This window comes from Saccostrea echinata, unplaced genomic scaffold (assembly GCF_033153115.1).
Source record: "Saccostrea echinata isolate AGI-Se365-2 ecotype Australia unplaced genomic scaffold, CSIRO_AGI_Sech_v1 ptg000001l, whole genome shotgun sequence".
Taxonomy (NCBI): Eukaryota; Metazoa; Mollusca; class Bivalvia; order Ostreida; family Ostreidae; genus Saccostrea; species Saccostrea echinata.
Genome location: NW_026889750.1, coordinates 40410553 through 40435817, shown reverse-complemented (window position 1 = coordinate 40435817; position 25265 = coordinate 40410553). Strand labels below are relative to the sequence as shown.

At 34.3% G+C, this 25265-nt stretch overlaps 3 protein-coding genes across 3 annotated transcripts in view; 1 reads left to right on the top strand and 2 right to left on the bottom strand.

The window, feature by feature from the left end:
* LOC133191643 (integrator complex subunit 4-like) overlaps positions 1 to 962 on the top strand; it is a 71743-nt gene extending 70781 nt beyond the window's left edge. The window contains exons 19-20 of the mRNA XM_061327391.1: positions 380 to 500; positions 824 to 962. Of these exons, the coding sequence (XP_061183375.1) occupies positions 380 to 500; positions 824 to 942 (240 nt within the window). The 3' untranslated portion in view covers positions 943 to 962. The remainder of the gene's footprint in view (positions 1 to 379; positions 501 to 823) is intronic.
* A 5920-nt stretch (positions 963 to 6882) lies between these two features.
* On the bottom strand, positions 6883 to 19427 carry LOC133179445 (low affinity immunoglobulin epsilon Fc receptor-like). Its single transcript, XM_061314204.1, has 4 exons — positions 19320 to 19427; positions 18414 to 18496; positions 8695 to 8782; positions 6883 to 7143 (listed from the first exon to the last, which is right to left on the bottom strand). Exons 1-4 carry the CDS (start codon positions 19387 to 19389, stop codon positions 6911 to 6913), a joined length of 474 nt encoding a protein of 157 aa, XP_061170188.1. The 5' UTR covers positions 19390 to 19427; the 3' UTR covers positions 6883 to 6910.
* A 2524-nt stretch (positions 19428 to 21951) lies between these two features.
* Positions 21952 to 24140, bottom strand: LOC133179432 (uncharacterized). The gene is made up of 2 exons (XM_061314196.1): positions 24101 to 24140; positions 21952 to 23219 (listed from the first exon to the last, which is right to left on the bottom strand). The coding sequence occupies exons 1-2, from the start codon at positions 24138 to 24140 to the stop codon at positions 21952 to 21954; spliced, it is 1308 nt and encodes a 435-aa protein (XP_061170180.1).
* Positions 24141 to 25265: the final 1125 nt, after the last annotated feature.

The window sequence follows — 25265 nt, the reverse complement described above, 5'->3', positions numbered from 1 at the left end:
GGATAAATAATCTGTTATGAATTGTACAATTCCAAATTTCTCTATTTTTTGATGAAATTTAGGAATAAAAATTCTGATTAAAAATTCAAAAATATTTAATTGTAATGTAAACTCTAAGATGAATTTTCGGACTACATGTATATACACACAGTATGAGTAGGAAAAGATAGTAATTAACATTTGGATAGGATTGTTTTAGTTCAGTTGAGTTTATTTTTCTTTAATTGCAATATTTTTCATGTTGAAGAACCTTGATATGATATAATTTACCTTGTGCTAGTCATTTATCTGTTTTTCAAAGGATGGTGGGGAGGTTTATCAACTCCAGGGGCTGTATTTTTCTTCAAACATTCTATTAAAATATATTTTTCAATACCAGATTCACTATCCTGACCAGAAGAGCTATCTCATCACTCCACAAAGGAATCATTTCACCAAGCTGAGTCCACTATATCATAAGTTAGTGTCTCAGGTCATCGTATCTCACTCCCTTTGGTCAGGTAAGTCCGAAAGAGTTATCCCTCTTTGAGAGAACTTTTGTCTTAATTGTCACCGAACTAGATTTACAAACTCTTGTTCTGTTGTAAATAGATTGTCAGTAGCAAAAATATGATTTTAAAAATGAGAAAAAATTAAGGTAAGGGAGAATTTACTTCATTGAGGAACATTTTTTTTTAAATTGCAAATTTTGCTAGAATGAAAGAACTCATTTTTTTTTTTAAACAAAAACTTATCAGTAAGATGTAATGTCCCCTATTTATGATTATGTATTTCTAAAGTACATTTAAAATTACTTAAGTGTTGCTTTAATCTATGTTTTTAGATCAGTCCCATGTAGAAATCAGTATTGTCATGGAAATTAAAGATGGTGAGTCCGTGAGTTGTCAGGAACTGTGTCCACCAGTCCGAGTACCGGTTGCTCCCAAAGCAGCCAAACATTGACATTTTGCTTCAATGATATTAATAAATATATACATTGTAAAATACAATTTTTTTTTCATTTTTTATTTTATTAGTAGGGGTTTAAACCGAATAGAGAATTAAGGCATTATAAAAATTAGTTAGATGATACTAATTACAGCTTAGATTTCAAACATTAATCAAAGAGATGGATTTAATTTTTGAGAATTCTTGGGGACGTGAACTACGATGCTTCATGCCTGCATATTTCATAAAGAGCGTTAGTGCTTCATGATAAATATACAGGTGTGAAGCGTTGTAGTTCATGTACCTCATGAATTCTCAAAAAGTAAATTCATATCTTATATTTGCATTATTTTTCCGATTACTTGCCACATATTTTTGTCATTCAATGATCATTCTTGGGGAAAAAAGTTTGCACTATTTTTTGACTTCAGTCACATCACAATGGAAATATTCTTACTCATCCCACGGTAGTTCATGAGAACATGAACTTTTTCTAATTTGCAAAGAATCTTAAGGAAGAATGTTTGGAAATGTAAATATTGGTCAATGTTCAACTTATGAAGAAGCTACTAGTATCATTCAGTGCTTAACCCCCACGAAAAAGTATATTTATGAATCTCATACACATCAATGAATCATGAAACAGACTGTGAAAACTTAGACTTCCTAGTTTTTTATTAGGTCACCTGAGTCACTCAGGTGACCTATTGCTATCCGTTTTTGTCTGTTGTCGTCCGTCGTGCGTCGTGCATTAACTTTTGAACATTTTCAGCTTCTTCTCTAAAACCGCTCAACCAATTTCAACCAAATTTGGCATATAGCATCTATGGGTGAAGGGGAACAAAAATTGTGAATTTCATGGTCCCTGCCCCCCTGGGGCCCCAGGGGTGGGGCTAAAACCACCAAAATTGATGCAATCTTTAAAAATCTTCTTCTTTACTCCTGGACATCAAGCAGTCAAACTGTTGGCATGATTGTAATAAGCATTGGACCCTCTACCTAAATTGTGAAATTCATGGCCCCAGGGTCAGTGGTTCTGGTGCTAGGGTGGGGCTCTATTGATTATATAGTGAAAATGCATTATTTCTTTGAAAATCTTCTTCTCTGCTCCTGGGTATTATTTAAACAAACTAAGTGCAGGGTTATAACAAGCAATGATGCCTCTTCCAAAATTGTGAAATTCATGGCCCCTGGGTCAGGGGTTCTGGTGTTGGGGGGGGGGGGGGGGGGTCTATTGATTGTATAGTGAAAATGCATTATTTCTTTGAAAATCTTCTTCTCTGCTCCTGGGTATTATTTAAACAAACTAAGTGCATGGTTATGACAAGCAATGATGCCTTTTCCAAAATTGTGAAATTCATGGCCCCTGGGTCAGGGGTTCTGGTGTTGGGGGGGGGGGTCTATTGATTATATAGTGAAAAAGCATGAATTCTTTGAAAATCTTCTTCTCTGCTCCTGGATATTATTTAAACAAACTAAGTGCATGGTTATAACAAGCAATGATGCCTTTTCCAAAATTGTGAAATTCATGGCCCCTGGGTCAGGGGTTCTGGTGTTAGGGCAGGGCTCTATTGATTATATAGTGAAAAAGCATGAACTCTTTGAAAATCTTCTTCTCTGCTTCTGATATTATTTAAACAAACTAAGTGCATGATTATGACAAGCAATGATGCCTTTTCCAAAATTGTGAAATTCATGGCCCCAGGGTCATGGGTTCTGGTGTTAGGGCGGGGCTCTGTTGATTATATAGTGAAAAAGTATTATTTCTTTGAAAATCTTCTTCTCTGCTCCTGGGTATTATTTAAACAAATTAAGTGCATGGTAATGGTGCACAACCTGACCCAGGGGTTCTGGTGTTAGGGCGGGGCTCTATTGATTATACAGTGAAAATGCATTAATTCTTTGAAAATTTTCTTCTCTGCTACTGGGTATTATTTAAACAAACTAAGCGCATGGTTTTGATGCACAAGGATGCTTTTTCTAAAATTGTGAAATTCATGACCCCAGGGTTGGGGAGGGGGGGGGCTCTATTGATTATATAGTGAAAATGCATTAATTCTTTGAAAATCTTCTTTTCTGCTCCTGGTTATAAAGTAAACTAAGAGTGTAGTTATGATGAACAAGAGTGCTTCTTCATGAATCATAGCCTCTAAGTCAGATGTCTGGTGTAAGGATGGGTCTCTATCGATAATATAGTGAAAATGCATTAATTCTGTTAAATAATCCTGTCTGCTCCTTAGTGTTGAGCAAATAAATAAAGTGCATAGTTATGATGAACAATTGAGCTTCTTACAAAATTTTAAATTTGGGGGGGGGGGGGGGCTATATTTGTTTATAAAATGAAAATGTGTTAATTCTTTGAAAATCTTCAACTAAATGCATAGTTATGATGATGATGAGGGTACCTCTACCAAATTTATGAATTTCATGACCCGGGGACATGGGTGTTAGGGTAGGGGTGTGTTAAATCTGTAGTGAAAATGCATTATTTCTTTGAAAATCTTCTCTGCTCCTTGGCATATTGAAGACGAACAGAATTAAAGTTTTAATAAGCTAGGATATTTTTACCAGATTTTTGAACATCAGGACCATTTGGTAAAGTGTTCTGGTCCTAGTCAGGGCTCATGACCAGATAGACTTGTAAATAATAAATAGATAAAAAAGAGACAAAAATAACTTATTAAATGTTCTTCAAAGACCAAGAGAGGCCAATGTGACAGGTTGCGATGTGGGGTTAAAAGTAGTACAGAGGAACTATTAGTTTGTTAATAGTCTGCATGGTGATAGTGCTAAATGGGGGATAAATTAGAATTTAATGTATGAGTTGTTACTGAATACTAGACTAATTATTTCATTGATTCTGATCATCCTGTTTCTCTTGCTTTTGGGCAACAAAGCTTCATCTATCAGTTTATTTTATACTCTGTGGATCCTCTAATTTGTTGTATTATACTCAGGTGACCGTTAAGGCCCTTGGGCCTCTTGTTTCTTTTTAGAACTCAAGAAGTAACCAATCGATCATAGATAAGATTTTTTAGATGTGATACAAAATGTGGCCCTTTTGAAATGGAAACAAATTATACCTTGACCAATATCCTTGGTTCATGGTCCTAGCACACCTTATAACCGACCTTTGTTTTGCTTGATATATTTACATGTATTAGATAAGGATTCTCTGTTACAAAATTGTGGACTGGATAAGAATTTTGCATACGGTTGTTACCATAGTTTAATGTAGTGACTTTGACTATATAGATTATTTTGTTCATCGTGAATAAAAAAAAAACGAATCGCACACTTTATCAAAGCGAAGGTATTCACAAAAAGTGTCTCAATGAATAAAATAATTTATATAGTCAAAGGTTATAAATTATAATGTCAAACATACTATTGTACATGTACACACTCGAAAATTTCTAACTCGAAAAATTGTGCACTCAATCCATATGCCGACAGTTGCGTAGAAATTTTATCGATTGGAAAATTGCAAGGATCCAAAAGCTTACAATGCACAAGGCGGGTATAATTGTCTTAAAAAAAAATAAGTATATCAATTATGTAAGTTGTGAAAATCTGCTCGTGTAATTTTCAAAGTGATTGCAACATAGAACAGGCATAAACAATACTTGTTTTCAGTAAATAATTGGTTAACGGTCACACGACGAAAAAGACTTATTTTAAAAAAGCCCAATTCAACTGGCGTCAAAATTTCATAAATATTATGAATTCTGTGGAAGATTACGCCAGGCGATGGGCCAGACATGATAAAGAAGACCTTGACACATGGTCAGAATGGATTAAATGTATCTGATGTATGTTAAAATCTCGCATTAAGGGGTTGAGGGACAATATGAAAACTATCTATCCTTCTGTGTTCAGTAATTCTGAAGTGAAAAAAGAATTAGATAGATAACACGATCAGTATGTACTGGTCCCAGCTGACAAAGTAGGTAACAACATTGTCTTTGTTTGTAAGGCTCATTGTTTTAATTGTATTTTAGAGGAACTTGGATTCAATTCTAAAAGTGGTAATGCAACTTATTAGCTCCCTTTCAAAGGAGGAAATTCTTCAAAATCATATGTTAGTTTTGAATATTTTTAATATTCCCAACAACCAAAATGAATTTGAATTACCGTATGTATATTCGATTCCGAAACTTCATAAAAATCCTTACAAACAAAGATACATAGCGGGTTACAGTAAATGTTTTACAAAGCCTCTTTCTTTACTCCTCACTAAAGTACATTTTAAACAGCAGTGAAGGAGAAACTTCAGGAGTACCGTGCAACAACATACTCGAGACGTGGTGTAAATCAGATTTGGATACTTAAAAATTCCAAGGAACTTTTGGCAAATTTGAAATCGCAAAATTTTACCAAAGTCAATAACGTAAAACTTACGACTTTTAAACTCTATATACAACCATTCCACACGATTAATTAAATTCCAGGCTTTTTGAAATCATAGACAGCTGCTTTTTTAATCAAAATAGATCTTAATTTACATACCTTGTCATTGGTCATTTGCAAAATTATTTTGTTAAAAACATTCTGATTGAACATTCCGATTGTACACACAAGTACTCTGAAGTTGATATTAAAAGATGCTTGAGTTTCTGATGGACAATATCTATGTGGCTTTTGGAGACCAAGTCTTCCAACAGTCTGTTGGAATTATCATGGGTACCAATTGCTCTTAGTTATTAGCAGACTTATTTTTGTATTCATATGAAGAAGAATTTATTCAAAGTCTTATACAGGAGAAAAAGAAAACACTAGTACTTGTGGCCTTCAATTCAACATTCAGATATATCGACGACGTATTATCAATTAACAATAGCTATTTCCATTCATATGTCGACACGATATATCCCAATAAAAATGCCACAGTGTCCGACACATCTGTTCCATATATACTTGGATATTTTACTAGAAAAAGACTGATTGATTGATTGTATGTTGTTTTACGTCCCATTCGAGAATTTTTCACTAATATAGAGACGTCACCATATACTGGTGAAGGGCTTCAAATTTTGACCTGTACTCGGCACTCGGTGCCTTTGAGCAGTGAGGGATCTTTATCGTGCCAACGCCTACCGTGACACGGGGCCTCTGTTTTTAAGGTCTCATCCGAAGGACCCACAACTTTCACTTCAAAGTGCCGAGCGCATGGCGAAGGAACAGTTGCTACCCATTATTTATCGACTTACGTCAGTCGCTGCCGAGATTCGAACTCACGACCTCCCGATCACGAAGCGAGCGCTCTACCGACTGAGCTACCGTGAACGGTACCAGAAAAAGACGTTAATGGTAACCGAACAACAAAGCTTTAGGATAAACTTGATGACTAACTTTTCAATCGTCAACTTCCCTTACTTATGCAGCAATATACCATTATCACCTGCATACGGGGTTTATATCTCTCAATTGATTCGATACGCAAGAGCATTCTCTACGTATGAACAATTTCTAATACGACGCAAGTTATTGACGAACAAGTTGATGAAACAAAAATATAAACAGTCTCCTTTAAAGTAATCATTATGTAAGTTCTATTGTCGATACAATGATCTTGTCAGCAAATACAATCTATCATCAAGTCAAATGCTGACGGGCGTTTTTCATACTAATTGTTAGTCCATTATCTACACACTGAATTGTCGACGGATTTTTCCGTTATTTCCCTATCATGACAAGGGGCATACGGAGGTTGTGGCCGGTCGGCAGGGGATGCTCACTTCTCCATGGCACCTGTGATCTCACCTCTTATGTTTCAGAGGTCCATGTTTGCTCTGCTCCTGATTTGTATTGTTTGTATGGACTTCTGAGTTTGAATACTGTTTGTTATCTCCATATTTACATACACTGTATTTGTTCTGTAGGTCCACACCAAAAAATATAATATTACAAAAAAAGTAACAATTCTAAAAGAATTTTTTAAAAAGGTCACTGAAAAAGATTTTGTGATCAGTTTTATTCGTTCTCAAAGAAAAGACATTGGTTTTTTACACACAATGTTATATTTGTTAAGACAAGAAGTCGTATCCCACGCACGCTTGCGTTTTGAGAGAGCCACGCAGTTTTCTCCGTCGTTTTTATTGAAAGGTTCTCCCCATCCCCAGTTAAGGTATTGTGGTGGTCTCGCCTGTGACACTGACAGAAACATCCCCTTTTGCGAAAGGTCACTGACCCCAAGCCAGACTCCACTCAGACAATCTGCAAGTGGTGGTACAAATATGTAGTTAGTACAAATACTGTCATTTAAGTAGGTCTATCTGGTAAAAAAAACGGTTTAATAACCCGTGCAATATGTTTCATTGTGTCTTTCATTTCCTATCTACTATTTCGATGTTCTTAAGCTTTACACTGTGTAATCCGACAAAATGACTTTTTTGACACAATACATGTATTTGTTTGCCAATGCATTTCATGAAGACATGTTTCACTGTATAGTTAAGAATTGATAAGTTTATCAATAAATTATATTTATGATATAATTACAAATTGATAAAACAAATGTTGTAAGAGGACAAAGCCAAGGGCTAACGTCTGAGCTTAGAGGTCATAAGAATTTTATCATCGAATGCTATGATAATTGCTTTTTGAAGTACACAGTATTAAATGTTTGAGGACAGATGAAACAAACAAAACAGTGGATGCCTGGATTGGTATATATTTTTGAACCTATTTTGGTTGAAAATGATGCAAATAATAAAACTCTAAAATATTAAGAAATCGTTAACTTTCTACGATATTCAAAATTCTACCTGTCTACAACCATTATTATTTATCTAACAATTTTTTGTCATTTTAAATGCCTTTATTGTGAAACTTTGACCGAAAAATTAAAATCTACATGGTTAAATTTATTTGTTTTACTCATATAAACATGACTCAAGTTGTTATTTCAGGATTTTTGATAAAAGTTTGTTTGTATTATGTGTTTGAATTTACAGTGTATGATTGTATTTGAGTACTCAACCTGAGGAAGCATGCGCAGATCTGGCGGGGGGGGGGGGGGGGGGGGGTATGGGTAAGACTATGACCCCCTCCCCATGGGATTTTCAGAGTTATTACATTTTTTGTAATCTCAAATGACATTGGAACCCCCTTCCCCTCCTTTAGAAAATACGGACCCCTTTTAAGGTAAGGAGAGTCTTATATATATATATCTATATATATATATCTATATATATATATATATATATATATATATATATATATATATATATATATATATATATATATATATAAGACTGTAAACATGGCATCATTTGAACTTATTCCATGCTTTGTACAAAGCTTTAATTGGCTCAGTAGTTATATTGTAGGGGAAAATTAAAAGATTGACAAACTTCGATGACATGACAAACTCTATTCCTAAATTAGGTATCTAAGATTTATATTTACACAAAAAGATGACAAATTTTTCACTCTGTAAAACTGATAACACTGAACCAGGCCCGTAGGAAGCAATTTCAGTTGGGGGGGGGGGGGGGTTCAGTTGAGCAGTTGAGGGGGCACTACCAAAAATTCCTTGAGAAGCAAAAAAAAAAAAAAAAAAAAAAAAAAAAAAAAAAAAAAAAAAAAAAAAGACAGAAAAAAGGGGCATCAGACGTTTAATATTGAGGGGGCACAATCATATAGTATCTATGTTTACTACAGTAATCTATATATCGGCAAAATTATTGAGGGGACACCCCACCCCCACCCCCGTGCCCCCCCCCCCGGTTCCTACGGCCATGTGAACCGATTTGAAATACATACCTCTGATTCGACATTGCAAATCAATCCATTTCTCTTCGAGTGAACTTTGGACTTCCAACACATTAGCCCCTAAATCGAGGCATATTGTCTACAAGGAACAAATAGTGTAACAAAAATACAAGAAGTGTGAAAAGTATAGGGAGCAAAGGTGTAACAAATTAAGGGGGCAAAATGTATGCGGAGCATACAGTAAAAGAACAGTGTAACAAGTATAGGGAGCACAAATAGCGTAACAAGTATAGGGTGCACAAATTGTGTAACAATTATAGGGAACACAAATAGCGTAACGAGTATAGGTAACACAAATAATGTAACAATTATAGGGAGCACAAATAATGTAGTATAGGGAGCACAGATAGTGTAACAAGTATAGGGAGCACAAATAGTGTAACAAGTATAGTGATCACAAATAATGTAACAAGTATAGGGAGCACAAATAATGTAACAAGTAAAGAGAGCACAAATAATGTAACAAGTATAGGGAGCACAAATAGTGTAACAAGTATAGGAGCACAAATAGTGTAACAAATATAGTGATCACAAATAATGTAATAAGTATAGGGAGCACAAATAGTGTAAAAGTATAGGGAGCACAAATAGTGTAACAAGTATAGTGATCACAAATAATGTAACAAGTATAGGGAGCACAAATAGTGTAACAAATATAGTGATCACAAATAATGTAACAAGTATAGGAAGCACAAATAATGTAACAAGTATAGGAGCACAAATAGTGTAACAAATATAGTGATCACAAATAATGTAATAAGTATAGGGAGCACAAATAGTGTAAAAGTATAGGGAGCACAAATAGTGTAACAAGTATAGTGATCACAAATAATGTAACAAGTATAGGGAGCACAAATAGCGTAACAAGTATAGGAAGCACAAATAATGTAATAAGTATAGGGAGCCTATAGTGTAATAAGTATAGGGGGCCTATAGTGTAACAAGTATAGGGAGGACAAATGGTGTAACAAGCTAAGAATTGGGAGTAATTATGAAATTATATAACAAGTATAGGGAGCAAATAGTGCAACAAGTATTGGAAGCCAATGGTCAACAGAGTCTTCCACATCTGTTTCATATTTAGATGTTTTACTTACTATAGAATATAAGGACCAACTAACTACTAAACTGTTTGAGAAACGAAAGGCTTATCCATCGTCAACTTTCCATATTAATGAATTAATATTTACATTCAGTGTAATTTTCTTTATGAAATCCATTAGAAATCTCCGACGTTCAAATCTCTATAACGCACGCGAAACCTTGTCACCGCGCGGTAGAATACACAGTAGGATCTATATGCATGTTCAATATTGTATATTGTTTTGACTCAATTTAATAGGAAAAACAACTACCCTGTTAAATTAACGTAAAATACAACAACTGTGCGTTTAAAATTAATTTGTCATTTTTCTCGCAATGTTCATTAACTTTCCAACGTCACAAACGGCTCTTACGTCTATTAAGCACACCAGTTCTGAAAGGCGCTAAATTCATAATAAAGATTAAAGAAATAAACAATTATGAAGAGAGAAAATTAGAGAATGTAAATATAAGCATTGAATTCCTATTTTTGGATGTCGTCGGTCCTATAACACACTTGGCCGTGCCGACAAATTATGATTCAATTTGTCGACACGGCCAGGTGTGTAATAGGACCGACGACATCCAAAAATAAGAATTCAATGCCTAAATTTTCCGCTACCATCTGCATATGGTGTTTGTGTCTCACAACTTGCACGATACTGAAGAGCATGATCCGAGTACGGTCAATTTTTAAGCCGAGACAGATAAGTTGATGTTACAGGGAGTTGAATAATCGCGTTTATTCAATGCTCTTATAATGATCTTGTTAGCAAATATGACCTATCGTTGGGTCATATTTTGACTGACATGTTAGGCCTTTGTTTTTATATTAAAATTGAACACGGAATATTCTGTATACCTGATGAAAACATAGGGCTCACAGCAGGTGGACAGGGGATGCTCACTACTCCTAGGCTTCTGATTTTTAATATCTGTAGGTCCGTGTTTTATGCCCTTTTCAAAGATTTGTGTTAGTAGGGGTTTTTTAAAGATCGATTACAGTTTCCTTTTTATTAACAAGTATAAAAAAGCAAATAGTGCAATAAGTATACTGAGAAAATGGTATAATAAATATAGGGAGGAAATGATGTAAAAGTATAGAGTGGAATAGTGTAGCAAGCATAGGGAGAAAACCAGTAACTAATTTTGGGAACTAATATTAAAACAAGTAAAGAGTAAACAGCGTAACAAGTATAGGGAGGAAATAGTGAAAAAAAACATAGGAAAGAAATAGTGTAACAGGTATAGGAAGCCTATAGTGTAACAAATTTATGGAGCACAAATAGAATAACAAGTATAGGGAGCACAAATAGTGTAACAATTATAGGGAGCACAAATAGTGTTACAAGTATAGAGAGCAAAAATAGTGTATCAAGTATAGGATGAAGAAATAATGTAACAAGTATAGGGAGCATAAATAGCGTTACAAATATAGGGAGCACAAATAGTGTAAAAGTATAGGGAGCACAAATAGTGTAGCAAGTATTGTGATCACAAATAGCGTAAGAAGTATAGTGAGCACAAATAGCGTAAGAAGTATAGGGAGCACAAATAGCGAAACAAGTATAGGCAGCACAAATAATGTAATAAGTTTAGGAAGCACAAATAGTGGAAAGAGTATAGAGAGCACAAATAGTGTAACAATTAAAGGGAGCACAAATAGTGTAACAAGTATAGTAAGCACAAATAGTGTAACAAGTATAAGGTGTACAAATAATGTAACAAGTATAGGGAGCACAAATAATGTAACAAGTATAGTGTGCACAAATAATGTAACAAGTATAGTGTGCACAAATAATGTAACAAGTATAGTGTGCACAAATAATGTAACAAGTATAGTGTGCACAAATAATGTAACAAGTACATGTATAGGGTTCACAAATAGAATATTAATTCAGTATAGGGTGCATCAATAGTGTATAGGGTGCATAAATCGTTTTGTAACAAGTATATAGGCGAATTATTTTACATTGATAGGGGAGCAAATAGTGTAACAAAAAGAAAAATAAACAGATTACTAGTATATTGTAAGAACTTAATGTACATGATGACATGTTAAGTTTTTATAGCAGCATTATATTCTATGTAAAACTATTTCGACAGTAATATTTGTACATTGTTGTTACAGGTTTGCTTAATGATTTATCGTCATTTCGATGTAGAATTGCATAAGAATTGGAATGTTTTATCTAGGTTAATGTTCTATTTACCAACATTATTTTAATGTGAAGTTATCGGTAAAAAGTAGTCATATTTCTCATATTTCAAACATCACCGTATTTTCAGCGCTAAATCAACATTTAAGGTACAAGGTATAATTCTAATAAAGTGTCACTTCAGTGTCAGTGTATTTTCTTGATGTAGGACTCAAAAACTTTAAAGGTTGTCAAGGGATTGTTAAAAAAAACCCGCACTGGCATGACCTGATTTTCTTTATGAACAACAATTAACAAACATGCACGACACTATTTTGTGCTAATTTAAGTAGACTATGTCCATAGTCCTCCAATGTAAATAGGCCAGAAAAATAAATATATTTTTATTTTTAGTTCATTATTGAATTTCTTTCAAGAAAATGGCAATTGATTTATCTTTATATTTAAATTTATTCTTTTAAGATTTTATTTTACTTTAATTTTTAATATTCAAACTTAGGCACATTAAAATAGCTGGACTAAATTTGATGATTAATTCAGTATATTTTTTAAAAAGAGTATTTATGTAATTATCAAATTTAAAATTGAATTACAGCATATCAAATATGAATTATTCAAATATTTTTTGTACAAAAAATATCTGAATTATTCATATTTAATACGTTGTTTGCCTGTTTTACATGACAAGGTACAATGTATCGCATTTTAATTGCCTCAACCATTAGTTACATCATGCATCAGGAAGATCTTCTTTTAAAGATTGATTTTTTTTTTAAAAAAATTAAAGCATATTATAAATAAATATGCAATGAGTCTTGTGAGTTCAGGGGAAAAAATCTTTAGGACATCGGAGTCACTCAGGTCATCTATCACCTATTGCTATCTGTTTTCGTCAGTCGTTGTGTGTCGTCAGTCGTTCGTTATCATTTGAACATTTTCAATTTCTTTTCTGGACCCGCTCAACCAATTTCAACTGATTTTGGCATATAGTACCTATGAGATGATGAGCAAGCGTTCCTCTTCCATACTCATGGCCCCTGGGTCAGGGGTTCTCTAGCTAGGGTGAGGATCTATTGATTGTATAGTGAAAATTCATAAATTCTTTCAATATATTCTTCTTTGCTCCTGGGTATTTCTCAGACAAACTAAGTGCATTGCTTTGACGAGCAAGGGTACCTCTTCTAAGATTGTGAAATTCACGAGTCCTGATGTAGGGCGGTGCTCTATTGATTATATAGTGAAAATGCATTCTTTTAAAGTCTTCTTCTCTCACGTAGTTATTTACTGGTCAATTAAGTGCATGATTTTGATGTGCAAGAGCCCCTTTTCCAAAATTGTGAAATTTATGGCCCCTGGGTTCTAATGTTAGGGTGAGGTTGTATTGATCATACAATGATTATATTCACTAAATCTTTGAAAATCCTTGTCTACTCCAGGGTATTTAGCAGAGTATTTTACCAGATTTGTAAAACTCTAGACCACTGGGTCAGGCGTTATGGTGCTGGGCATGTCTGTGTTAATCATGTAAGGAAATTTGTATTCGATTTTGAGAGAAGTTATTCCCCTTCTTTTCACTCACTTATAATATTCAATCAATGTTAATAGTCAATAAAATAAAAGAAAACTACAAGAATTTTTTTATGCATAATAAAAAGTACATATTTAGTTTCTCATGGTCAAGTAAAGTTGTGAATAACAGATAAATAAAAATGAGACAAAATACCTTATTTTTGTACATTAAATAATGTTATTCAAAGTAAAAGAGAGGCCAGTGGCATAGGAATTTTTACAGGGTTTATATGATAATCACTTATTTCGTGAATGTTTCATTTTAGTTGTTTTCGCGGTATGAATAGACCCACGAATTTAAGTCCTCAAGAATATATGAATTTTGGAATTATATAACAACATAAAACCTCTTCAACCATGTAATCAAATCCTCACGAACCAATATTTTTCCTCAAACCATGAAAATTTGACCTTAAGTGATTTTACAGTATCTTCAGCTGCCAGTGTATTTTGTTTTATTACAAACTTATGATTTTAGTATGGTTTTTGCTATATGTTTTTGTTTATATTACATAAGTGTATCATTGTGTTTAGTATTGTCAAATATACAATGTTTTGACATATTTTGGTTGCGTCGTCATTTATTTATAAATAAATGACCATTCAAATTCCAAACTTGCGTTTTCATTTGTGTCAAACAGAGCACCGCCATATCAGGTATCCATAAAACAGTTAGGTCTTCATCACATTTGCACTAATCTTTACTCGGTTTCATTGAAGTTTTTGAATGAGCTATTTGAAGAAGCTATTTGAAAGCAAGTCCGTATGTGGATTTTTCAACTGCAGAATATAAGCTAGTTTTTGTGATTATGGATGTTGCCCAGTACAGGCTCTTTAAGATGCCACGTGTGTCGGAAGACAATAAATCCTATTCAACCTGTCGGTTCCTAAAATTTGCCAACAAAGGAATAAATGCTGCGAAAATTGGTTACATTCTTAATCATAAAATATTCAGTCTTGCATTTTATCAATTTAGCATTCAAGTTAAATTATACACCCTGAATTTCCTAGAGATATTCCCAAACTATTGCTTCCAATTAAACTTTTTAACTATGAACAACCCTTGCAGTGCCAAGAAATTGAACATCTAAAACAAAATCCTTTCAAGTGTTCTTGCTCTTCCTAATCTTTCAACTATAGCCCCGCTGGAACGTCATTACTGATGATGTTTATATAGACAACCTAAAAGCAACCATTTTAAAAGGTTCCCAAATGGCAACAAACCTTCATTTCTATTATGACTTCTGTCGAAACATGTTTCGAGTACAATCAATTTTTGACAGGCCACTAACAGATAAGTTGATATTACAGGGAGTTCAACAACCTCGTTTAAAGTCAGCATTCCGTAATTCTTTGGTTGTTATAATTACTTACTTAGCAAATATTACCTATCATTGGGTGGTATTCTGACTGACATATTTCAAACAAATTGTAGACCTTTGCTTTTATAGTAAATTTGACTACGGAATATCCCATCTACCTGGCGACGGTTTCACTAACAAATCGTAGATCGTAAACTTACGATTACGTTTGCGTATTTCACGTGATTTCACAAAACATGTCGTAGACGTAGCACTTACGATTTCCGAGTTACGAGCACTTTAGGAACTCTTTAGTGCTGGAGGTAAAATCGACACGAAGCAGACGAACGTAAACAAACCAACCATGGAGGAGAGAAAAGCGAACTGGTCAGAGGCCAGTATCAATCTTTTGGTTGATCTGGTGACTGATCCAGAGCGATGGGCCATAATTCGTGGAAAAATTGGCCCATCGCTCACCATCCAGACCCACCTTACTTTGAAAAACCATTTATATAACTTATGAGGGGACATTCTTAAAAAGATATTTAGTTCCGAAGAGCTTAATTTGTCGGTCATTTAGCATGTGTAGCCTAGTTGTTTTCAGGTCCCTCGGGCGGAATGTTAAATCCGTGTTTGTATCTTTAAAATAAGGAAGCCATATATTTTATACATTGTAAAAAAGGATTTTAGGAATTATTCCATATAAGTTTGTTTTACAAACCTGATGGGAAATGAATATTGTTTAGTCAATGACAAATTGATTTGGTGACACGATCGATAGATCTAGAAACGCTTGATCGTGATATGCCATGCAGGTCACCACACTCAGAAAAAAAGGAGGCCTTGGCAAGGTACCTTATGGTCACCAGACCTAAAAAGTTTCATAACAGGGTTTTTCAAACTTGTTCACACAAATACAGACCAAGAAATCTTCAGTGACTTTAAAAGTTTCATGATATGCCGGGAAAAAAAGGAGAGAGAAAGAGAGAGGGAGAGAAGGGATTAACTGAGATGTTCATTAAACAGAAGAATGTTTTGTCTTTATTGTCCATTGTTCCTAAGGCGATAGAATGAGAGTGCGCGGAACTAGAAACTAACTTCCGAGGAAGAGTACAGAGACATAGGCGCTTAGTTTGAGGATGGTGTGTTTTGTGTACATGTATTACATGTATTTGTTTTTCTAGGTGTGTCTGAATAAACTCATTAAAATAAAAATAAATAAAATATCGCTGAAATTAGCAAGTATTAAAAATATCATACTGTATATAAAAGAGTGCTCTCTTTTATATATATACAGTAATTTGATATTTTTAATACGTGCTAATCTTGGCCTTACATTAGGAGCCGGGAAGGGGGGGGGGGAGGGCAGTGCCCCCCAATAATTATGCCGATCTTTAGAATAGTATATAGAAAACATAGCTACTATATGCATGTGCCCTCTCAATAAAAACGTCTGATGACCTTTTTGGCTTGTCAAGAAATTTTTGGTTGCTGATAGTGCCGCCCCCGATTGAAAATGTATGGCTGCCTCCCCCCCCCCCTCCCCCCGACTGAAATTACTTCCTACTGGCCTGCTAATTTCAGCGATTTTTTAATTTTCATTTTAATGACTGTATTCAGACACACCTAGAAAAAAATACACCATCCTGAATTGAAACCAAGCGCCTATGTACAGAACATGTATATTTAACCAGAACATATAGTTTATTATAACTTCAAAATGTATTTCTATATTTATGTTTTAAGTGATCAACCTCTACATAGGGCTTAACACTTTTATGAATTAAAAAAATATATATATGTATATTGTTCCGGAAAAATCTCTGTCATAAAGAGAGATAACTCTAAGTTGTGTGATGGTAATGTGAAAGGGACTTCAATGGGTAGATAACTCATGGAAATATACAAGCATACCTGTGTGTACGCAGGAAGAGAGTGGCTTCTGTTCGTTGGCCTTTCAACATCCCCTCTCACCATCTCTACCAAACGATAGAGGACATGACGAGGGAGGCGATACCTTTCCACAACTTCCTCATCACTCAAAAAATCAAGGGGATTCGTCCTGTCCCGAAACACACGTGGTCTCTCTAGTTTTCTCGCAGTAACAGGTACGTTTTCGTCTGCTAGAAGTATTAATGACGCCATTTTGTTTGTGTTTGCGAGTACGCGAGGTTATCTACGAGAGCATAGTACCACTCGTAGAGTTACGATCAACTTTAATCGTAACTCGCAAGTCGTAACTCTTAGTGAAACGCACTTACGTCTACGTTTACGAGCTACGACCTGTTAGTGAAACGGTCGCCTGATCTCTTCATAGTGCTCACGGCGGTTGTGACCGGTCGACGGGGAATGCTTGCTCCTCCTAGGCACCTGATCCTGCCTCTTGAATTCCTAGAGGTCTGTTTTTATGCCTTGTTCACAGATTTGTGTTTTATTTGTACTTTTTTTTTTAGATCGATTACTGTTGTTGTCTTCACCTTTTTCATTTGAAACAATGTTGCAGTTTCGAATTGTCTTCGTTTTTCATTTACATTTACATTTCAACATTGCTTCTACGTTCATAAATCAAGTCAACTTTTAATCAGGATTAGAGAGTCTGCAAGGTAATTAACCAATATCACGTGCCGATTTTTTTTCAGTGCTTTGCATTAAACATGCACAGACATTTTTGACGTTAATTTTTTTCTTTTCAAAGAAAGAGAAAAAAGAAAGCCAATAAATTAAGCCCCGCTAACATACGATAACATACAGATCCATCTGTATTTTATTGTAAGGAATTAATTTCAATTCTCTGAAGCCGTTTGTTAGGAAACTGAAATAGTGATTGCAACGGAAAAAGGACATTTTATAACTTTGATAGAAATTGTGAACACGTTATTAACCTTTAATTCAGTCCATACGCACTGGTTAACAGGGCAATGCAAAACTTTATTTCTTAATCTAACAAAATTTTACTCTATGCCAATTTTATATAATATCAAAATATTTTTTTTACGTATCCAATCGACACATTTTGATTCTTGCAAGCGCGATAGAATATGCAATTCTTAGCTTTTGCTCTTGTATGACCAAATTTCAAACTGAATATAGAGTTTACCACTTTATCCAGTAACAAAATGGCAAAGTTCACCAATGTTTGCTTGCATACAGAACATGAAAACAATTGCGCTTAGTTATTCAGGGTCTATCATATACATGTGTTTCAGTTCACTGTTCGACCAAAGTTTCTTCTGTTTAGCGTCCGCGGACAGATTGGTTTTGAGGGATGAAAATAAAAAAAACACACACACACGAAAATATCTACAACAGTTATATGTCAGAGTCTGGAATTTAATATATATTATAAGTTATTTTTGTTACAGAAACTTTATCAATACCGCTGTGTTTTTTCTGTTAATCTGTGTTTCTTCCTGATTGAAAGATGTTTTGTTCTTATTTTTGGGCAATCGCTAAGCAGTAAAACTTGAAATGGCCTTATAGATATTAACTACTCATTTGTCTGTAAAACCAAGAACTTTATTATAACCAGATAGCATCCAATGAATATTAATTCCGAATGAAATTTTTTTTTAAAAAAATGAAAATACATGATACATACCACGGCATGAATAAATTCCATTTCATTCAGAAACTTGTAACAATCTTCACCAAAACTGGCCCAACCATCCTGGCATACATATGCTTATAATATAGAAGAATAGTACCTTTTATAGAACAAGATAAAAAGAGCATCTCAATGTTTTGTTTAAAAAAAATTGGCCTCACATGAGGAATTGGCAATTCTTGAAAGTCATGAACTTGGTCAAAATTCGATAATGTATTTCCCGAAAACACATTGAGAAAAATGAAATGTGAAAATAACAAGCAGTAATCATTCTCAAAAGTCCATTCAATCAATACAAATTATCCACAGAACCAACACGGACGTGTGAAAACGGAGGTGGGATCAGATGCCGTGGAGGAGTAAGCATCTCCTGCCGACTGGTCACACCATTAAATGTTAATTTGATATTCTATCGAATGATTGAAACACCATTCTTTTTCTATATACTATGGATGTTTTATTTATATAAAACTTTTAACTCTTCCTTTGAATATCTTTGTTATATAATTTTTTCATGTAATCTCCTATTCAATTTTTCTCTGCATACAACCTTCCCAAAAACCTAAGTGGTAGCGAGCAATGCAATTTTTCCGCAAGGTGTCAAAAACATATAAATCGCACGTGCCGTGGTTTATTCTGCTACAGATGAATTGAATATGATTTGAAAAACATTATTTTCTATTCTTATTATAGAATTTGCCAATATATAGTTCTAGCCAAATTTTTTTTCAAGCAGGTATACGTTATAGGGTGTGTCTTGCACTCCCTTTCCTAAGTCCCCAAATATTGTTCACTCTATATGGAAAGCCCCATAAAGATTGTAGAAATAAGTGGTATCAAAAGTATGAGAAAACACTTTGAAAATAATAATAATAAAAAAAGAGGTGTTATTAGACCTACCCGTATTGCCTTGTTTGAATGTGAAACTCACAAGTACTAAGAGAAAGAAAATCACAGAGACGTTTGACATTCCGGTTAATGGTCCAATGCCTGCTTTTCTTGAATAACTTGCAATGGTACACTTTTGCAAAATATATACAGAGTGTTCCATAAAATACCACTGCGACTGTCACTACCTTAAAAGTATAGGTAAATAAGGAGTGAATTAACATGTTTTCTTATACTTTGCGAGTTTTTTTTTTTTTTTTGGTGCAAGCATTTTAGGAATTTTAAGCAGTAAAATATCAAACGTTGCTTTTAATTTGAAGGAATGAAGAAAATTTGAAGATGTTGAGTTCAGGGTTTGAAACTTGAGCCTAAGGCAAGCGGTTTATTGACAAAGCTCTCAGACCACGGTACACACTTTCTGTATGATAGCACCTATAGAGACCAACTCGGAAAAAACTGCCAGGCTTATCTAGCTGTGAATGTTACTGATGACATAGCGAAAACTAGGACAGGAAATGGAAATGCGACAGATCTGATCAGGTTTTAAACCCAAAACCAGACCCAAAATACAAAGCCCTTTGAAATCTCGAGTCTTCACAGATTGTACGACTAAAGAACTTGTAACGCCACACAGAATTTGAGTGTCTTTAACTTGGAATAGAAATACATGTAGTTTTTTTCCCCCAGTTTAATCTAATGTGGTATTTTACAAATACCCAAGCCCCCCCCCCCCCTCCCCTCCCCTCCTCAGAGAAATGCAATTGATTAAATTGGTTTGCATGTCATTAATTCTGTGCACTCTATCGGAAATTCGATTTCCTTGGTGCAGTGGCGTTACGTCATAACTACAAGCATTTTGCATAGCACTTTGTGTGGTATAAATTATATTTTGAAACACCCTGTATTTTTAAAACAAAATATGACAGCTGCTACAAGAGAAAAGTCATTTGTCTTGCATGTTGTACTTTGACAGTGATATGTCTAAATAACAGAAATAGCTGTCCAGGTTTTAATTTTTAATTGTCGTACAAAGTTAAATATATACATTGTAGCACGTTGGTAATTAATTGGTGTAAACCGTGAAGCCTTTTCTTCGAGAATTAGCTTGGCCTCTAATCGCATGTTATCTCAAAATCTAAAACATCTAGAATGTATTTCTGATATTTTTCAATTTGAACCATAATTAAAGTATACTTTTTATGAATTTTCATTCCCCTTCTTGTATTGTTTGTTTTATATTGTAATGCGTTCATACAATGTAATGACGTCAAGGGATGAAATAAAATATTATTATAATTTGGCCATCCTAACATGTAAATGTTTGGTGGAAATGTGTTTTAAAAGAAATGTAATTTATTTGTATGTGTATTTTTACGATCCTTAAGTACACGCATGATTGTGCAAAATGCAGCAATAAAACACTACACTAAAAACCTTGAACATTTTAATTTTTTTGCGAAATCGGAAGCAGTTAAACTCCTTTAAATGGTGTGGCGTCAGAATCGTGTACCAGGCGACTGTTTATGAGACTTTACACGTTAGGTGTGTCAACTGCTAAAAAGTTAGAAAAGGACCTGCGTAAATGTATTACATAATTCCTTTTTATTTTAAAGACAGTAGTATATAACTCGTTTTCCGAATGAGAACATTATGGCCTATTGTGGAGACATAGTAATAAATGAGTTACGTGACAACATAGCAGAGCAAGGGCTTAGAAAATTAGCTAAATTCCCGGCAAAAATAATAATAGAATATCGGTGGTAAATGATTTAATAGTTTTATAAAACAATTCAAGAGTTGTTTTTTCTCCAGTATATTTATGATGAGCTACCTTAACATACCATTCAAATTCATCAACCAGTGGTGAGTTTCATGAGAGAGAGATACATGTGTCATTGTTGTAAGTTTTGAATTTACTGGATGGAGATAAATACAAAACTTACAAGTAATCATAATTACAACATGATAAAGATACATATATCACCACGATAGTCTTTCCACATAACTTTTGACTGATGACTGTGATACACAATTTTCGACTTATTTTGAATTTTTAAGACTACTATATACATTTTTATTTAACGTATTTCTCCTAACATGATGGAATATCAGTCAAAGCATCCAAGTCATTAAGTCTAAAAGGTAAAGATAACGAACAGTAATCGATCTCAAAAAATCCCCAAACTATACAAATATGTGAAGAGGGCATAAACACGGACACCTGGGATCAGGTGCCTAGGAGGAATAAGCATCCCTTGTTGGCCGGTCACACCCGCCATGAGCCATATGTATTGATCAGGTAGACGGAATTATCCGTAGTCAATTCAGTAAAAAAACCAAAAGCCTAATAATTGGTATGAAACAAGTCAGCCAAAATACGATGCTAACAAGATCATTATGACGATCATTAGAAGATGACATCACATCTGAAAGTTTGCTTTGGATAACTGATCATATCAGTCGCAAAGTAACCTAAAAGCTGAGTTTTAACTTGTGTCTACAGACAAAGCTAGAAGGACAGAGACGGAGTATCCAATATACTCCATTTCATTTGAATGAATCAAATACATCTTAAGCATATTTTTTACATTCATAAAAAGTATAAGATATAGGTTTTCCTTTTAGATGATACAGAAAGGTAAATTTACGCTTTGTAATGACCGTAAAATGTCTTAGCTCTTGGTACTATTCTTTTAGGGCTTTCATAGTGATGTACCCTGCCAGTCTCTGCTGGTTCAAATGCAATAGGAATCCGATACATTTCCTTATTCCCAATGCGAAAACGAAATCCAATGGAAATTTCTTCCAGGGGAAGGTAGTCACCCGCCATAAGTGCTGGGAGTCCAGGGGACTGAAGGGTTACTTTGTTTGGTCGAAGGATTTCCCGATGAGAAAAGCATTCCGATTCCTTTTGTTTGTAGTCATTTATACAACAACATGCCGCTGATTTCGGACAAGAATATCGTTCTGGATGGAAACCCAAGTTTGAGATTGGTTTTTGATAGGTTTGGTCAGACTTCATAGTACGGGCATTACAAGTCAGAATTCTCCTATTGTGAAGAAATGTTTGAGCTATATATGCTGGAAGAGTCTTTCCAGTCGATTCATTTGAGCAATGATAATATATTGCTGGTTTTGAAGATTTTGCACAACAGTGTCTGTGAACAGTTCTAGACGTATGTACTTGGTCTCGAGAGACAGATGAAATACTATCTCTTATATGATTTGTAAAATCCAAATCTTTCATTGCTTTCGCTTTACAGTTTTCACATGCTATTTTACGTCCTGGAAGGTTCAAACTGCACATTTCATTATCATTTGACCTGATATGACCAATTTTAGGCAGTGACATGCTGGTAGATTCTTTGTGCTCGTGTCGTGTTTTGTTCTTTGGAACCGTCACTTCTTTACAGCTATTTTCAACTTCTCGATCTTGAGGTGGTGGGGGTAGAGACTTTTTCCTGACCGGGGTCTTTTGATTTTTACTTTCCTTCTCTTGTTCTTCCAGCTCCTGTAAATACTTTATAGGATCAAGTACAGCTGTCTTTCCGGTTTTGTGTCTGCCATATTTTTTCGTCAATGCTGATAAACTGTCGTCTGCCGCCTTTTTCCCACGTGGTGTTGATTTTTTGTGATGCTTTCGTTTGGGATGAGATTTGTGTGAGGTTTCTGTTACGTCAGTACAAATTGGGACAACCACTTTTATCTGTGTGTTAGATTTTCCTTGTTTCTTTTCTTCTTTTTCCGTTGCTATATATCCCCGGTTCGATTCATTTTGGTCATCTGTTATTTGACTGGTTATATTACGCAGTTCGTGCGATATCCCTTGCATTTGGTTTAATTTTTCTTTTGTTGACTCTATAAGATTTTTGGAATTATTAACAAAGGCAGAATGTTTATCTTCAACACCCTCTGAAATAGAAAATAAGTAAATAAATAACATATAACAAAATAAAATGAATCCTCTTTTAACATGTATATTGTTTGTTATATTTACTTAATTTATTTTTCTTTCCCCCCCCCCCCCCGGTTTTTACAGTAAAAACAAAATGCACTTCTCTAAAAAAGTGCAGAAGCACTTGAAGTTTCCATTTTATTTTATTTTTATTTTTTACTTTTCAACGTTAACTGCATTGACGCAGCAGTCTCGTGCAATACACATTTCCCTTTATGTTCATTAAAAATTAAAGCTTTCAGCTTTCGTTTGCGTGACCAGGTAAAGAAGCCATTAGGACTTCAGACTGTAATTTTCATTTTTATCTTTTTTTCGCGTGCATCATAGTAAACGGACAAGCAATCAACAGTGTGATGCTGATGAACTTAGTTTGAAAGTAAAGTACGTAGATACATGTATTTCTTGAGGAAGTGGAGCAAAATGGCCCCGGAGCTGACTTTTGAACTCAGTCTCACTTTTACAAAAGGAATTTGTAGTGAAAAGTGAGACTGAGATCAAAAGTGAGCTAAGTTTTATCGCCCAGGAGCCTGGTATTACTGAACCAAATCCGGACAGATCTGTACATACCTGGTAATTTTGTTAATTAAATTAAATTAAAAGTTTATAACACAGGGAATCGATAATAAATTTCCATTTGTATTCAGTATCTCAGATAAAAAAAACCCCATAAATTCAAAAAAAATATCTTCTACCTCGGTTCTTAAATAGTCCTCACTCGACAATCTTTATCATTTCACCTATTGTATTCTTAAGATATCTTTGAATATGATAAATCAATTACCAACATATCAAATAATTATATAACGATATAGTAATTAAAATAAGCGCTGTAACTCACCCATGTTGACTTTGGGGGAACCAGGTTTGCACGGTGACATCCCCGTGATTTTCTAACCACAAGAATCTGGTCTGTCTAGCAATAAAATCTATCATCTCTCCCGCACACGATTATTTAAGGTTGACGTCTCGTTAATAATTAATGCAATGCTTGTGCTGTACGTCGTCTTTAATGGCCATAATTTCTGGGTAAATTACAATTGCAGTACAAGGATTCTGATTTGGGATGCATTAAACTGAAAAGAATGTGATAAACACAGAGTATATAACAATGTTATGATCGACGAATTTCTTCACGAAAAATTGCTTATTTGAATAATTAAGGACTGACCAACACGTTAACTTATACGATTCATACTCTCAGTAAGGTCATCGTTTGCTTTTTACGACTGAATTCGGTAATAAAATGGAACAGCTTTGTAACATATATTTTCTTACGTATCTAATACATAATACTATAATTAGTAAACAGTTTTAGAATTTTATTAGACGAAATGAAGAAAAGGCCAGGTTAATATCTTCTAGATCATTCATACATTTGATTTGGATAGGAAATAATGAGGAATTTATGAATCAAAATATATTACCAATCTGTATCAAGTCACGAAAGTACTGATTTAGTGGACATTAAAGAGGATGGGCGAACAAGGCGAAAGATCGAAATGCATATAGTGAGACAGACATGAAGGTGAATAATCAAATCTCAGTTATAACAAAATTTTCTTTGAAATTTAATCTAAAATTAAAGTATAATTTATGTAAAATCTCCACATGAAGATGGGCGAACAAGGCGAGCGAAGTGCCTATAGTGCGACAAACATGAAGGTGAAAAATTAAATCTCAATCATAACAAAATTTCTTTGATACTTCATCTAACATTAAAGTATACTTTATGTAAAATCTCCAAAATTTGCAAAGATCTTACATAGATTGAAAATTTTGCCTATGAAATAGCAAGCACACACTAAAGAGGGCAAAAAATGATCATTTTCTCATAACACAGTTTTTCGATGTGAGTGGGTCTTTGCTCCATTTTTTTGAAAGTTTATCCTCAAAGTTTGCGTAAAAATAATATGCATTTTTTGGTTAACAGAAACATGGAGCAAAGACCCACTATACCTTAAGAATACACTTTTATGACACAACAATCGCATCTTTCGAGAAAT